Source organism: Aedes aegypti, chromosome 2 (assembly GCF_002204515.2).
Source record: "Aedes aegypti strain LVP_AGWG chromosome 2, AaegL5.0 Primary Assembly, whole genome shotgun sequence".
NCBI lineage: Eukaryota > Metazoa > Arthropoda > Insecta > Diptera > Culicidae > Aedes > Aedes aegypti.
The window spans coordinates 15,101,063-15,118,904 of record NC_035108.1 but is presented as its reverse complement, the minus strand read 5'-3'; the positions used below and the strand labels follow the sequence as shown (position 1 = coordinate 15,118,904).

The window sequence follows — 17,842 nt, the reverse complement described above, 5'->3', positions numbered from 1 at the left end:
CGAATCCGGTTGGAGGACGACTTCTGGTTCACTGGCGCACCGACGACTCAAGCCGGTGATACGCTACGTACTACTCAGTGTAGTCCCCGGCGGTGGATCTATACTACTCCGACTTTCCCCGGCGGCGATCTACCAATTCGATGCTATTCGGGCAGATGCCGATGTTGGTCCTGCGATTCCGATTCACAGGCGTCCCGACGACCATTGGCAGTTGCAACAACGCAATCCACTCAGCTAGACCCCGACGGTGGACTAAGCCTACTTCGAAGCTAGCCGGGCAGATGCGATTCTGCTGGAGGAGAACTTCCGGATCACAGACGCTCCAACGACTTTTTGCCGGTGCTGTTTCGCGAATCACTCAGCTAGACCCCGGCGGTGGACTCAGCCTACTCCGACTCGACGTTGGTCAACCAAGTGCCGGGGTCAGTTCTGCAATTCCGGTTGAAGGATGATGGTTTCCGGTTTGCAGGTGCCCCAACGACTTATTACTACGCTATGTCTGCTTTACGCGATCCAGTCCCCGACGGAGGATCTAGTCTACTCCGATCGCGGCCCAGAGCTCTCTGGTCTTCACGCCATCTCCTTTACAGCGACGACATAATCTGCCGTATCCATCTGTTCACCGCATTCCAAGTACATTCATGCTGGCACATGTTCTGCACGATATTGTCCGGACTTGGGGTGCTTGCGGTTTCTGACATGATCTCGCTTCGTATATCTCTGAAACGAGGGCAGTCATTCCGGGACCCCGTATCTCAGTATGGACAATTATACGGTCGCCAGAAGACGCCTCGTACCGCTTCTTGGTCTTCCAATGTTGGTCATGATCCTAGCTACAGTGCAGTGATAGCTGCTTCCGCTGCCTTTTCACAGACATAGTCTACATGGCTGTTGAAGTTTGGCCTGTCGTCGACCATTACTCTAAGGTGCTTTAGAGAGATTGCGTGTCCTCCGACGTTGATCTCGAACCACCTCCGTTTTGTTATGAGCCAACTGCAGCTTGACTCCAGTCATCCACGCTCTCCGTCCTACCGGAAGATTAGTTACCTCCCAGATCCCGTTGTTCATTTGAGACTCGAACTTTTCTTCCGCCGCCTTTTGCCACGACGTCCGTTCAGAGCATCCCATGGCCTCTGTGTACGAATGTGGCGCGTAGTTAACCTTACTTTCGTTACTAGTCGTTAAAGCAATACTTTCAGGAAGAATATTGCATGTCATGTCATGATCTAAATACTTGCCTGGAGCGCACACGCGCTGAACTCAAAATTTTTAAAACAGATCCTCAAGCGATACGAGTGAGAGAGCCAAAAAAAATACGAGGATTTTTTCTGGTACTCTTTTTCTCTTGTTGCGATGCTCATCTTTACTCACGCTTCAAAAAAAACTCTTGAGCGTCCCGCCCGAACAAGGCAGTCCTCGGGGAGTTGTGAGAGCATTCTTTGTTGATGGAATTTTAATCTGGTGTGTTTTGTGCTGCTTCTTCCTCGCTCAATTTTCGTTGCCTCTCTACTTAGCATGTTTTCGCTCTAGAGCAGCACACTGCTCTAGAGTATGAAGATGTTGAGGAGTATAATCAAGCCTGCTCTGGCGTAGCGGATGGAATATCCAGAACAACATCGCCATTTCGACCGGAATCGACTAGCTTACTGCACTCCAACTGCATCCATCTAAGGACTGTTCATTTTATAAAGTGGACACTTTGTTTATGCTATATCTTTTTTATTTATTGATAAAATCGTAATCGGTTTTCTGTGTATCGTTGACTTATTATTCTAATATGCTATGAAAATATAAAATCTTTGAAAATGCTTTTGGTTGAAGAGCTAAATAGTTTTTCCAAAAACTCTTAAAAAAAGCTGTCCGTCAAAGTTTAACATTATTTTTCGCAAAACAAAAATCCTTATTTTTATGAACAAATTGTATGTTTGTATCCTTTACTATTCTACTAAAGGTAAAGCTTTAAAAATATCAATTATATTCCACCATTCTATGACATTAGGTAACTTTAGTGATTTACCCATTTATGGCCAAATTTGCTGATACACCATCCTTTCACTCCCAGCAAAAGAGAAAAGTAAAAAGCGTGTTAAAAACTAGTTTGGATTACTAAAGAAACTATATTAGTATAAACGAAAGCTAAATCGTGAGATTAAATAACAGTCTTAAGTATAAATGTTACTGTTTATGGTAGTTTTACTAAAAAGTCTCATACTTTTAAAATCATGTACGCATATTTATCGATCTACAGCAAATTGTAAACAGTTTTCTCCGAATTTTTCAATTGGTAATCTCAGAATAACATATTATGAAAATAATATGTGGAAAATAAAATCGATTTTATTACAGCAGTGTTGCCAATTTTGATGATTGTCAATGTACTTTGATAGGTCTTCTAAGAATAAAACAATTGTGTTTCTGTTGTGCTTTGAATGTGACGTGGGGACTTACTAAGTAACTCTATGAAGGCGTAAGTTATTTTTCATATTAATACTATATTAGGACTTCCGTCAGGACGTACTTTAACACAAAAAAATCTACTCATATCACAACATTGTACAATACTAGTCGAACGATGTGCAAAAAACCGATTGAAATTTCATTGATTAATAAGAAAGATACAGCATGCACAAGGTGTCCACTTTATAAAATGAACAGTCCTTATTACCATCCGGATCGTTTGAATAGACCGGACTTGGCGTATCTGGAACCTTGCTCGTGAAAACAACGTCTCGATCGACTGATGATGACCTTCTTGGTTCGCGAATGTAGACCCGGAAACCCTTCGACTGCATGTAGCGGTAAACGCATAGCTTTCCAGCAAGATCAATTTTGTGGGTTCGAATCCCGCCAGTGAAGAATCTTTTGGGGTTGGAAATTTTCTCGACTTCCCAGGACACAGAGTATTATCGTACCTGCCACACGATCTACACATGTCAATTGACAAGGGACTTTGAGATATTTGAATAAGTTCTTGGTTGGTTCTTTGTAGATTCCATCTAAGGATTTTGATGGGCTCTAAGTTTTAACCTTGGCGGATGTATAACTCAATTCTTGCCTTAATTTTCAGAGTACTCAAGCCCTATTTCAAACAAGATCTTCGAACGCGTATTTTCCAAGGGCTCATGAACAATCAATCATCCATAAAGGGTGCCTTCTTTAGCCGAGTGGTTAGATTCCGCAGCTACGAAGCAAAACTGCCAACAAACTCTGAGTGATTTTACCAAGCAAATCTGCTAGACTCTGTCAAGAATGAGCCCAGGATGTGTTCTAAGACCTCTCAGGTCTCGTTTCCCAACAGATTTTGATGAATTTGTTTCTGTTGGAAGGCTACTGAAAACAATTTTGATATTGATGTTAAGTCACAGAACCTAGCGTCGCCTCTTACGTACTTCAATCCAATTGATGCCACAAACGAGATTGTCAGTTCAATTGTATTCAGAATGCTCGATCTTGAGTTATCTGTACCATGCTATTCCGTCTGCGCAAGTTCATTAGGATCATGGTTGTCGGGGAAAGGTTATTTATTGAAAAATTTTCCCATTTATAAATAATAAATAAACACTTCTGCTTCTTAGGGGCCTTCCTTATCCTAGTGGTTAGAGTCCGCAGCTACGAAGCAAAGTCATGCTGAAGGTGTCTGGGTTCGATTCCCAGTTGGTCCAGAATCTGAAAATTTCCTTGACTTCCCTGGGCATAGAGTATCATCGTACTTGCCACACGATATACGAATGCGAAAATGGCACACGCTATGTCTGAACTAGACGATTATAAAAACCGAATGTACATCGATTGTTTTCTCGCTAGAATTTAGTGTTTGGGTTATATTTTCATAATCGGAAAGTTTTAAAATAGGGTAAATGATGGCTTCGGCACCCTGAGGGTATTTTCGGCAGCACTAACTTATTGTCCTTGTCAAAATTTATCTACGGAACAAGAGTTAACTTCAATGTAATCAACATATTCCTTGAACTATAATCTTCTTTGTGAATCTAATCTTTCACAAAAATATTATATAACATGAAAAAAAAACGCAGTAGGCCTCGCCGCGATCGGACGCGTTTTCATCTGCTTGTCACGTTTTTTCGCTTTCTGCGTGATATTTTTCCGCGATTCCGCTGGTGTTTCGGCCCCGGTGGTACTACGCCACCGGGACTGATTTTGAATTCTGGGAAGATTCGTTTCAAATCTGAAATTTTCCGTTTGGGCTGTGTGTTACGAACATTAGATAAAGTTTATGAAAGTGATAGTGGAAGATATTTATTTGGCTTCTATAGGATTTAGTGATTTGGAATGTTTTTCCGGTGTTGTGATTGTGAGTCTACTCGATTTTAACAAGTCTGAGAGGAAACATTTTATCCGGAGATTGCAAGCAGCATATAATTTTAGAAAATCAATCCGGTGAGTCTGTTCCATTATAGAAAGAACCGTCATTTCTTTGTAGTTGTACTCTCTGTAGTTTGTAGTTTTACTCTCTGTTTTTGCGTTAGCATAATGAAAGGAAACAATTAATTCGATTCTATTGCTTGCTCCAGCGGGAGATGGAATCGGTATCATTCAAGTTCGGTTTTGCGTGCATGATTTATCGGTTTTCTTGTCAGCTTGCATGTCGTTTGTTGTTTCAACCGGTCGCTTGACGCGGAATTAGACGTGCGTAGTAGTCGATTTTTGCATTTATTTTATTGGTCGCTTGTCGCGGAGTTGGCCAGGCAGAGTGGCATATTTTCCTAATCGTATGGTTCATGCGTTGTGAAATAGCTCGATTTTTTTTTTTTTTTTTTATTGTTGACCCTGGAGGGACCAATTCTGCTTTTAATCGAGTAGAATGTCACTATCGTCGTACGCGCGCTTATATCTTTTATTTATTTATTTATTTTTACGGCAATCAATATTGTTTATACTGTAAATAACGCATTGTTTCATTCTTTTGATTGCCGGCATTCAAAAGATTAAATCTAAAACATTCAAACATCATCTCTGGGTCCATCGTCAGCTTTTCAGGCGAATCCTGACCTAATACCTTTCCCAACCCCAAACTCCGTAGCACTTATGAGGGCGTAGCTGAGTCGGTGGCCTCTCATTAAGTAAGTGTTACATCAACATTTCCTTCCCCTATCCCAAGTTACGGTAAAGATGGGCGTGGCCGGGAATAACAATATTCATGGTTTTGGTATTCTTTTTTAAGAAGAGATCAAGGTTAACTCCCAAGCCTTGTTCCTGAAAGCATTCTAGATGAGACTATCAAAGAGAAAACATGAATATTGCTAGTATCCAATCTACGAAGTATACCGTAACTACGCTAACGCTAACGCTAATCTTTCACAAAAATATTATATAACATGGGTTTAATCATTAAATGAAATAAATGCATACGAAATTATCGTCATTCGTGAGCTGCCGAATAAAACAACACAAGAACTGCTTAAGAAAAACTCACCACTTTAAACGGTCCAATTCTCCGCTCCAATTCCATTTTTTTCACAAAAACTACGTACCGATCACTTATGCACTATTGAACTTTCGATTTGTATATAAAGCACTCGAAAATACTTAATTTCAATGCTTCTAATCACATATTAAAATTAATGCACTTTGATTTCCTCGGCAATCACTTTTTATTACTGGACAAGGTTGCCAGGAAACCATATTCAATTGCGGTGTATTTATTATTCACAATTTAAATTCATAGAAAAAGTCAAACACAACTCATTAATTTATTGGAATTAGGCAACAAAGCATGCATTGGTAATAGTTGAGCCTTTCAATACTTTCCTTATCTGCGTGGATAAACATCAATATACTGAGAAACATATAAAACATACGTCTTTTAAAAGGTTAACTATTTTGGCAACACTCCTGTTGTTCTACAGGCAATTCGCGACTACGAAGCAAAAAGAGATTCCACAAAGCACTCGCACCAACGGAAAACCTCGTAAGGAACTGTCATCGTGTACGTGAAAAAAAGCAAAACACATCTCTCCTTGTTTTTCTCACAGAAAACCGAAGAAAACATCAGCAGCTTCGTTTGGATTTTGATCTGAATAAGCCGATCGAACAATATTCGGAGAGTGCTAATCATAAACCAAAAAAAAATCGTAAAACATCGCAACCGATTTTTTTATGTTACCATTCACTCTCTCGGTAATAACATGGTAATAGAGCATTCAAGAGCAGCAACCTTTACAGACCACAACCATATCGAGCCATTCAGCGAATAGTTCAATTCACGGTGAAATTATTTACCTTTTGCATTTAAAAAAATAAATAAAAACAACTGCGCAAGTACCGTCGTTGGGGTTGAGATTTTGCCAAAAATGTGTAAATCCTCATTTATTTCTAAACAACTTTCGCAATTTGCATGATATGTTCGAGAATACTTTGTAAGAGAATACTTTGCCAATGCTGAACAAATGATTGAAATTTGATTATTTTCCTCTAAATAGGAAACGTACGAAAATTAGCCCAAACTCACCCCTTCGAGGGGATGACATTTGGCCAAACAAACAACACTCAGGAAAGTGAACTATCGATAAACATAAAAACCCCTTATGAAAATTCGCCACAAGACATCGGATTGAAATTCATAAATTTACGTTATAAAACCGAAATTTGAAAACAACAATAGTTTTCGCGGCATCGTGGAATCGAACCAAGAACCATGCGATCAATAGGCTCGTGCGCACTCCTCTTTTCTATCGACGCATTAATGTGGGGTGATGCTAAAACGATACATGCAGCTTTCGTATTGCAATAATCGTTCCATCATTCTTAAGGCAAAATATATGAATTTCTATATACCAGTTCGCTGCGTGTAGAATAGATACGCAATAAGAACAAATCAAGAGAATCGTGTTCCTTTCAAGTTTTCTAGAGCTTTCCAATATGATGGACAGGAATGTGAGATTTCTAAATAGTATTCGTCCACCTAAAAGCGAGATTATCTGTGAAGCCTAAAAATTGACAATTTGAAAAGGCCTTTTTCAAGCTTTTTTCGATGATTTATTAAAAATAAACTACTAGTTCTATGAATCTAATATTTTGATGGTACAGTCAACCTTCGTTCGTTGCGCTAAACCTGTAGCCCACTTTGTGCAAGACTTTGACTAATCGGGCTGAGTTTCGGGTTGTCAAATAACATAAAACAAAAAAAAGGAGCTACCAACATTGATAAATTGCATCTTATGTCAGAAAATGAAGTTTGCCTTCGTTTTAGGTGGGGACCCTAACAAAAAAAACACGAAAACACGGAAACACGAAAGGCGGAATCACAAAAGGCAGAAACTCAAAAGGCAGACTGCCTTAAACGTGTAACAAAAGGCGGAAAATAACATAAGGCAGAATCTGAAAAGGCGGAATCAGTCAAAAAAAAAACACATTACAATTATTTACTTATTCTTCCAAACAATAATTAGGCTGAGCTGTTTGCGTTTCCCATTCATAGCAGCATTTACAAAATCGCCAAGCGGACTTCTTCTTCTTATTTCTGGCGTTACGTCCCAACTGGGACAGAACCTGCTTCTCAGATAAGTGCTTTCTTTTGCCGATTGACCATTTTTGAAAGTGTATATCGTGTGGCAGGTACGAAGATACTCTATGGTGCCCCCACTATGACCGAAAAATATCTTCCCACACGAGGTTGATATTGGGTGAAATAATCGCGCCTGTTTTTATTTTTATTAGGCCTAGGTGTGCTCTAAATGTTCGATGAATCTAGCCAGTTTTATTGCTTCTTCTTCTTATTCTTCTTCTTGGCATTACGATCCCATTGAGACAGAATCTACATCTCGGCTTTTCAAATAAGTGTGGAAGTGTTCAATAAGAACTTCCACACTTATTTGCCAAAGTTAACATTTTTGCATTCGTTTATCATATGTTTCTACGTCCCTAGCTCGAAAGTAATATTAGCCCGTATACCACTTGCCCGAATGATAGACATAGTATATTCTTCGAAAAAAAAAATATTTTCAGTGATTTTTCCTTCTTTTAATCATCGGATTAAAACGGCCGGCTGTTTGCTCTGCTGGTTAAAAAAGTCCGCCTAATTTTAATTAGCCTTATGTGATTCCGCCTTTCGTGATTCTGCCTTTAGAGATTCCGCCTTTCTGCCTTTCGTGATTCAGCCTTTTGTACGTAGTCGCCTTTTGTTAGTTCTGCCTTTCGAAATTCTGCCTTTTGTGTTTCCGCCTTTCGTGTTTCTGCCTAACGTAGGACACCCCAAATAACATAAAACAAAAAAAAAGGAGCTACCAACATTGATAAATTGCATCTTATGTCAGAAAATGACGTTTGCCTTCGTTTTAGGTGGGCTATAGCCCAACTAACGGGAGCCCAATTTAAACGTAGCCCACTTAAAGATAATGCAACGAACGAATTTCGGCTGTAGATAATTTCAAGGATTACCACGGTTACTATATTGAAAAGGTGATATATTCCGAAAACTGACAGCTACTTGATGACGTCATTCCTATCCATCTCGAACAAATTTGTGAAAATATGATCTAGTGATCCTGATGGTATATAGTACGAAAGAAGTGAAACCAGTGTGTAGCAAGTGGTGAGTTACAGTCGTCGGCACTATCCAGAGGACGGTGTGTCCATATTTTTCTTTTTTGTGACAAAAGTCATGCGTGTTGTTTGAATGCGGACGGATGGTGTGGATCAGAAGCGAATAAAAGGGATAATATTCCGGCGCTCATTTTAAATCTACATCCAGCGGTGGCAGTAACACGCAGATAATATTACGCGCAATTCAAACGCAATTCTGAAATTCAAATTATCCAATAATTGCCTTCCGTGGATTTTCCTTGCAGTGCACAATATTATGAACCAATTAACAATGACGTCACGCTGCACGTTTTTGGTTGGTTCTTGGTTAGAATCGCACCTGCTGCAAGTTTATAACCATGGCATGTCAATTTTCACAGCCTAAATGCTGCCACAGTGAGACTTGATACAAAAAAATATTCGATGAAATAAATGAAAACGAAATTAGGCTCCTTCCATTTATGATGTAACGCTAAACTGTTCAATTTTCGACCCCCTTCCCCTTCGTAACGGTCTATGTATGAAAAAAATGTATGAGCCGCAACATTTGAGCTTACTTCCCACCCCGCTACAGCGTTACGTAATGTGTGGACGGTGCCTTAGTCTGCACAAATTAAGTGGCGTTGTGCATTCAATTTGATTCTTTGTTACTGTATTTATAACTGCAACGCTGTTTTCAGTGTAGTCTGTATTTTTCTGCATTGGCCCTTTCAGCGAGTAGAACATAATGAGTGACGTTTAATTTCAGTCATTGTCAACACATGTGAAAAGTAACCAATACATAAGCTAGTTTTTGCACAGTTTTAGATTGCCGAAGTGAACATTTTTGTTGCCGACAATAGTAATTGCATTGCCGATAATAGAACAAGTCCCTCGTGACTTTGGCGAGGAAAAACAGATGATTTTGAGAACAAAATAGTGTTATGTGTATAATAACCAATGAATAAAGAGTGCTCAAGTGTATTTCAGGTGTCTCCTACTAATTCTTGTGCTTAATGGTTGTGTATAATTGCCTTTTTCAAAGTCCAGCTGCTTAGATTGCCGAGAATACGTTATAAGTTATGATATTTTAGAAAAAGGCTGATTTTTCAATATGGTCTAAATAAACTTTTTGAATGCTTTTCGACCCGATTTTATGAAAGTACGCAAAATTTTCAACAAGAAAGGCATATGAGAAAATTTTGCTAATTGCTACCGAAACATTTGAAAAGTTAACAAAAACTTTAATCTCAAAATAAATAAAGTAAATCTAATAAAAATTAAAATATAAAAACTAATTACCATTTTCAACAAATTCACCTTTTTTTTTAAAAAATCATAACTTTTTTGCCCATGATTTCTCCATCTTGACCCACTGTGCAAAAGACTTCATTTTTTGTCTACTTCAACATATAAAAAAATAAAAAATCAGAAATACGATTTTTGAGAAAATTGATTTTTAAGCTGTATTTTCGATATATAAAAAATTACAACATTTTTTTTACAGTGTATATTTTTTCCAGATAGTCCCAACAATAACCTAAAACTTTGCGGAAGACACCAAACTGATCGGACAAACCGTTTCTAAGTTATATTGTAATGACCGAAAATTGAAAATTATATCATAATTTTGTATTAAAACCGCTGTATCTTTAAAACGGTAAAAGTTAGCCTGATTTTTCCGTATACCTTTTTTGTTGTAAATTTTGCGTACTTTCATAAAATCGAGTTGAAAAATATTTAAAAAGTTTATTATGACCATTTTCAAAAATTCACCTTTTTCAAAAAATCATAACTTTTTTGTCCATGATCTCCCACTGTGCAAAAGACTCCATTTTTTGTCTACTCTAAAATATAAAAAAATAAAAAAAATCAAGAAAACGATTTTTGAGAAAATGGATTTTTAAGCTTTATTTTCGAAATAAAAAATAATTACAATTTTTTTTTACTGTGTATATTTTTTCAGATAGTTCCAACAATAACCTAAAACTTTGCCGAAGACACCAAACCGATCAGACAAATAGTTTCTGAGTATTAATTGTTTGAAAATTGTTAAGGCTTTTTTTCTTAGGCCCTTCTCAAAAGTAACGCTAGGGTAAAATGGCGAACCGAAGCTGTTTGTTTGTTTGTTCCTTTGGAATATTGTAAAACTTTCTAATTATGAAAACATAACCCAATTACTGAACTGTAGCGGAAATAAATCCGAGGTACATTCGATTTGCATAATCTGCTGATTTAGACATAGCGTGATATATTCTAGCAATATTAACAACTTTCAAATGAAGTCGTCTGACTTTATTTTTATGTGGTAAAATATTAAAAACACAAGACGCCTTGAGCGGCTATTGGATCAGTAGGTATTTTTTATGTTTCAATAATCGCTCATTCAAAAATTATTATGTATACTAATTCTTTTTGCTGAAGTAGGTATAATTTGACCATAAAAAATAGCAGAATAAATAACGAAATTCTAATTATGTAATGCTTTTTATCCAGTATGTTCGTCACGAAATCTGAGTATATGATCTTAGACATAAAATGTTTAGGTCATCGCGATAAATTTCAAGTTATAGTTGAAAATGTATTTTTTTCTGTATTCTACGCAGATTTGTGAATATATTGTAGTTCTTTGAACAAGCAGCGATCAACGATGTTCAGGAAATTTGTTTCTAATGAACAAACAAAGAGATTAAAATTATAAAACTGATGAGCATTGCGATAAATATGAAGTAATTGTAGAAAACCTGTATTTTTCTGCATTTTTCACTATTTTGTGAAAATATTGTAGTTTTTCCAACAGAAATTCATTATCAGTGTTCTGCAAATTTGATGGCCTTAAATATGAGTATATTTGAAGATCATAAAACGTTTGGGTCATCGCAATAAATTTCAAGTTATAGTTGAAAATGTATTTTTTCTGTATTCTACGCAGTTTTGTGAATATATTGTAGTTCCTTGAACAAACAGCGATCAACGATGTTAGGAAATTTGTTTCTCATGAACACACAAAGAGTTTAAAAATATAAAACTGATGAGTCATTGCGGTAAACATGAAATTACTGTAGAAAACCTGTATTTTCCTGTATTTTTAACTATTTTGTGAAAATATTGTAGTTTTTTCAACAGAACTTTATTATCAGTATTCTGCAAATTTGATGGCCTTAAATATGAGTATATTCTAAGATCATAAAACGTTTGGGTCATTGCGATAAATTTCAAGTTATAGTTGAAAGTGTATTTTTTCTGTATTCTACGCAGATTTGTGAATATATTGTAGTTCTTTGAACAAACAGCGATCAACGATGTTCAGGAAACTTATTTCTCATGATCATACAAAGAGATTAAAATTATAAAACTGATGACTCATTGCGATAAATATGAAATTACTGTAGAAAACCTGTATTTTCCTGTATTTTTTACTATTTTGTGAAAATATTGTAGTTTTTCCAACAGAAATTTATTATCAGTGTTCTGCAAATTAGATGGCCTTAAATATGAGTATATTTTAAGATCATAAAACGTTTGGGTCATCGCGATAAATTTCAAGTTATAATTGAAAATGTATTTTTTCTGTATTCTACGCAGTTTTGTGAATATATTGCAGTTCTTTGAACGGCTAACAATCAAAAATTCAATGCCAATTGTTAGATTACACTAAAACGATCATCATACAATAAAAAAATCTATAGGTTATCGCGATAAATTTTAAGTTATCTACAAATTACCGCCGGTTAGAAATTTTTTTAGGACTTGCTCCGGTGTTTTAAGTACTACAAATCAAACAGTAGTTCCCAAAAATATTTCAAAAAACTGACATGAATCTAGAAGCCCATACATTTCTGTAGGTGCCAAAATTTTGTAAATCGAGCTTAGGACAGCCGAGATATAGTGGGTTGAATTTAGCGTTCCAACTGATTTTGAGGCTTCGTCGTCCGTGTAAGTGACGAATATCTTAGGCGGACAAGTGTTAAAGTAATCCAGGCTACTATGTTCTACAGCAAAAAAGCAGTGTTGCTCTGAAAGTAATTGAATGATCATCTCAACATGATATAGACTTTGGTATCAATAATAACAAATTATCCTTACGGCTAATCAAAATGTGGTCTTCGGCAAAGTTGTAGCTGGAAAGTTTCTACACGAGATGAGTATGTTCACTTTTCCATAGATTATTATGACGAGCTGTTAGAGGATTGAACACAAAAGGTTTGCCTTTTCCATAGTAATTTCCATATAAACTTCAAATAGCGTGTGCACAACCAAATTTCTACCGAATCACTTCAAATTTTGGGAGGATCATTTTCATCATAATTGACATCGTTTAAGCATAGGGGAGCAAAAACTTCAAAATTTGCATCAGTCTACTGTCACAGCGTCCATTTGGAACACACGGAGACCCACTTGAGCAGCTGAAGCCGGTAGATAGCGAAGACGAATATACCTGGATACCGGAGAATACGTCTCGTTGTTGTCGACACCTCTCACCCGCGAACAGCCTTTGTTGACGAATCGAGCTTTGTAACGCTCTCCGTCCTACCGGAAGATTAGTTAGCTCTCAGATCCCTCTGTTCATTTGAGACTCGAACTTTTCTTCCGCCGCCTTTTGCCACGACGTCCGTTCAGAGCATCCCATGGCCTCTGTGTACGAATGTGGCGCGTAGTTAACCTTACTTTCGTTACTAGTCGTTAAAGCAATACTTTCAGGAAGAATATTGTGCGTCATCATAATCTAAATACTTGCCTGGAGCGTACACGCGCTGAACTCAAAATTTTCAATACAGATCCTCAAGCGATACGAGTGAGAGAGCCAAAAAAAATACGAGGATTTTTTCTGGCACTCTTTTTCTCTTGTTGCGATGCTCATCTTTACTCACGCTTCAAAAAAGCTCTTGAGCGTCCCGCCCGAACAAGGCAGTCCTCGGAGAGTTGTGAGAGCATTCTTTGTTGATGGAATTTTACTCTGGTGTATTTTGTGCTGCATCTTTCTCGCTCAATTTTCGTTGCCTCTTTTCTTAGATTTTTTTCGCTCCCTCGCAAAGAGGTAAAGGCAGCACACTGCTCTAGAGTATGTCACCAAACTCTGAAATTGTTGAGGAGTATTATCAAGCCTGCTCTGGCGTAGCGGACGGAATATCCACAACAACATCGCCATCACGACCGGAATCGTCTAGCTTACTGCACTCCAACTGCATCCATCTATTACCATTTGGATCGTTAGATTAGACCAGACTTGATCGACAGGATGTGTTCTAAGACCTCTCAGGTCTCGTTTTCCAACAGTTTATGATGAATTTGTTTCTGTTGGAAGGCTACTGAAAACAACTTTGATATTGATGTTAAGTCACATCGTAGGAAACAGAACCTAGCGTCGCCTCTTACCAACTCCAATCCAATTGATGCCACAAACAAGATTGTCAGTTCAATTGCATTAGGAATGCTCGATTTTGAGTTATCTGTACCACGGAATACTACGTCTGCGCAAGTTCACTAGGATCATGGTTGTCGGGGGAAAGGTTATTTATTGCAAAATTTCCTCATTTATAAATAATAAATAAACACTTCTTCTTCTTAGGGGCCTTCCTTAGCCTAGTGCAGTGGTTCTCAACCTTTTTGCAACTGCGACCCCCTTTGAAGATCTATAAACATCCCGCGGACCCCTTTATGGATGGTCTCGAAATGGATGTTTTTGAAAGCCTTCCAAAGTTTTTTTTATGAATTAGCAGGAACCCTTGACAGGCACACCCAAAAGTCACGTTTGTAATTCATAAAAAATAGCATTTAAACTAAGCAATTCGTATAAATTCCCAAGTACGGTCCACTTTCCATAACTCGATATTGAAGGGACCATCGAGATGGGGAGGTATCGAGTTACAGAACACAAAACCAGTGCAACTGCGATCCTAGAGACCATCGAGGTAGCCATGAAAACCAACTTTTACTATGGTTCTCTAACTCGATATCGAGATACAAAATATCGAGTGAGAGAGAGTTGACTGCAGTATATTTTTGAACTGATGTATGAAAGTTACCCTTTTCTTCCGCTACTTTGGGATCAACCCCTGACTCTCATACAAGATTGACACATCAACTGGCAACGTCCTTACAAAAGCTGAGGATAGACAGGTGTGATAACGTGATCACCTACTTAAGAAATATTTAGAGAACTCAAATTCTCAGACATGTATACAAACAGATAATGCAATACTACTGCTAAAATCATATGGAGTCCACTAAATTTACGAAGAATCTTGCCAAGAATTTACTAAACATCTTTCTAAGAGTCCGATAATAAACTTCTGAGAAGGATCTTGTCAAAATCAACAGAAAATCTAGTAGTTGAGATGCTTCCAATAAAAGTTCTTACTGGCTTGTTAAGAATATTCACAATAGTACGATGTTCGAAATGCAAAAGATTTTCATTAGATTTGAATGATGTCTTTGAGTATTCCCCCTTCGTCAGGGAATTAGGTGTCCTCCATGCATGCTGCTTGGAATAATTTCATAAACTTGCAGTAAGCTTTAAAGAAGCCTATCTGAATGCCGTTGCAAGAGTTCTTTAAAATTTTCCCCAGGAATTCTTCAAAAGTCTTGTCAAACCAGGAATCTTAGCAGAAATTTTTATAAGATCACTACGGCAGATATTAATAAAAAATCTCACTAAAATTATGCTTATAAATTCGAGAAGACTGGATTGATTATTTAGAGACAGAGAATAATTTCAAATTTCAACAATTCCCTCAATAGTTTGCTAAGAAACTTTCCGGAGTGCTCGCCGGGATGCTGGAAAAACCTGCGAATCACTAAGGCAAAATTACGCGAAGAATTTCCTATGAATACCTCTAGGAACAAGATAAGGTTCATTGACACACTTGAAAAAAAAATCATGCATAGTCAGTAAGGTTAAATTGGGATTGTAATCTCTTATTGCCAGAAAAATACTGCAAGTATTGACCTGTCATTGTGTACATAAAAATTAAACAAGTCCCACACAACCCCACTACTAATGATCTATGGAGAACAAACGATGGAAATATTCGTTTACTTATTTTTCAATCATCAAAAATGACACATTTGCAATGGCTATGCGGACCCCCTTTGAAGCCGTCACGGCCCCCTAGGGGTCCGCGGACCACCGGTTGAGAAACCCTGGCCTAGTGGTTAGAGTCCGCGGCTACGAAGCAAAGTCATGCTGAAAGTGTCTGGATTAGATTCCCAGTTGAACCAGGATCTTTTCGTACTGGAAATTCCTTGATTTCCCTGGGCATAGAGTATCATCGTACTTGCCACATGATATACGAATGCGAAAATGGCAACTTTTTTTTTTTTAGCTAGAAAGCTTCCTCAATTTTTATGATTTTTATCAATGTGTATTTCATAAGTTCATTAAAACAACAAAAAATGTAGAGTTAACAATTAATATTTTTTCGGTTGTCGCCATTTTTTCCAATCTCAAAAATGGCGAATTTCATTTTCTTCCTCGTCAAGAGTATGATCATCCTTCTGACCGGGTAATAGTATGAACTGAAACAAATAAACGTAATACTTTAAATTAACGAATAATTACACAAATCCGCATCGCTCACATTATTGCACGGACTGGCCCTGGCAAAAGCCCGATATAACACATCGAACACATCCATCAATCGAGGCCCACCGCAGTGATCCATTTTCTCCTTCATACACTTTCGGAAATTGACGATCTCGTCACACTGAGTTGGGCCGTACTTGGCCATTTTCATGGCATCGGTTTCGCTCGAGATTGTTCCGTTACATTGCTCGATATAGTTGGTTAAGCTGTCGAAGCACGTCTTGTAGTTTGTGTCCTGCGCTGAATGGACAAAATTCAAAACTAAATAGTTAACCGAATGTTTGAGAAAATTTCACTACTTACCAAACAGTAATTCTCCGTTATTATCACATATCAAATCGATTGTCTCTGGCAAGGCGTGACTTATGGCTCTCAATATGGCGGTATCGTCCTCATCGAGGCATTTGCGCAATTCTCTCAGTGGAGTCTCGATACATTGCAAAGCACTGCGTACCTGAGGACAGTATCTAGTGAGAAAAGTTTATTCAAGGTCTGCTTGAAATACAAAATCAGGCTGTCAAACACTACTTGGGAAAGAACCAATAACGGGCGAACGAGTTCAAATTTTCCACATCTTCGATGAAATTTTGAACATCCCAATTCATCATAACGCAAACCGGAATTGCATAGATGTGGTAAACTATTGATTCGTAGGTAGCATTGGAGCCGGTATGATTGTAACAAGTCGTTTGAATATCGCCAAGTATTTGCTGAAGATCCTGTTTCGAAAACGTTGATTCGTCATCCTGTTCGTCACTGTTAATGCTTCTTGCGGTGGTTGCTGTCGAACAAAATATTATCGTTAAATCCTCAGGATCTGCCGCTGTATTAAAATTCACTCACTAGCTATCAGGCCGATAGAAAGCAGAATAACGGTTGCGAATAATCTCATGATGAAAATCGATGCGATGTTCTGAATCTGTCTTTCGCGCACTGAGCCCGGTTCGGTTGGCGAATCGTGATTATATTTCCTGATAATGCCGTTCTTTGTAAGTTTATTGAAACCGCTCGACAGAACAGATGTCAGCATTTTGATAACCTATGCTAAGTTTACAAACTGTATTTACATTCATAGGGGATGCAATTGAAAGTGAGACAGGAGAGATCGAATTTGTTTCCCTTCAACTACAAAAAATCAAATTGTTCAAAATTTATGGTTGTAGGCCAAGACTATAAATTCGTTTCTAGAACCTTTTTCGTGCCTTCTTGGAGGAATTAATTTAACAACTCCAAAGTAATTCTTCATTGCAGAAACTATTCAAAGAACCATAGGATGTTTCTAGAGGGTTTTGTTTCTTTAAATATTCTTCTAGAATTATAACTGGCGATTGGGACGGGGTATTCATGAATAAAAATTAGAAGAATTTCTAGTGTCATTCAGGAGTTAAGGAAAATAATTCTTATATCTTTTTTGAAGGTATTTCAAATGGAATCTTTATAACGATTTTGGGTGTGACTCCTGAAGAAACATTTTTTCATAGTTTCATAGTTAGATATTGTTTTCTCAGTTTTGTTTAAAACAGATCAAATTTCACTATAAATGGCTGCAAGTTTCTGTAGAAGTTCCTACATGATTTTTTCCAACTTTTCTAATAAAAATGGCTTCTGAAATTGATTTTTCCATGATATTTGCAAACCTCACCAGAATCTCTTAACGAATTCTGTAAGATGTTGTAACGCCCTTTTCGTAATGTACCGCTTATAACACAACCCTGAAATAAATTTGACAGATCTAGT

At 37.5% G+C, this 17,842-nt stretch overlaps 2 protein-coding genes across 3 annotated transcripts in view; both read right to left on the bottom strand.

The window, feature by feature from the left end:
• Positions 1–17,842, bottom strand: part of LOC5578216 (ribonuclease P protein subunit p25-like protein) — a 259,804-nt gene that overhangs the window by 160,816 nt on the left and 81,146 nt on the right. The window lies entirely within an intron of this gene.
• LOC5578209 lies at positions 15,870–17,150 on the bottom strand. Its single transcript, XM_021839952.1, has 5 exons — positions 16,949–17,150; positions 16,634–16,886; positions 16,409–16,572; positions 16,101–16,345; positions 15,870–16,038 (listed from the first exon to the last, which is right to left on the bottom strand). The coding sequence occupies exons 1-5, from the start codon at positions 17,133–17,135 to the stop codon at positions 15,967–15,969; spliced, it is 921 nt and encodes a 306-aa protein (XP_021695644.1). The 5' UTR covers positions 17,136–17,150; the 3' UTR covers positions 15,870–15,966.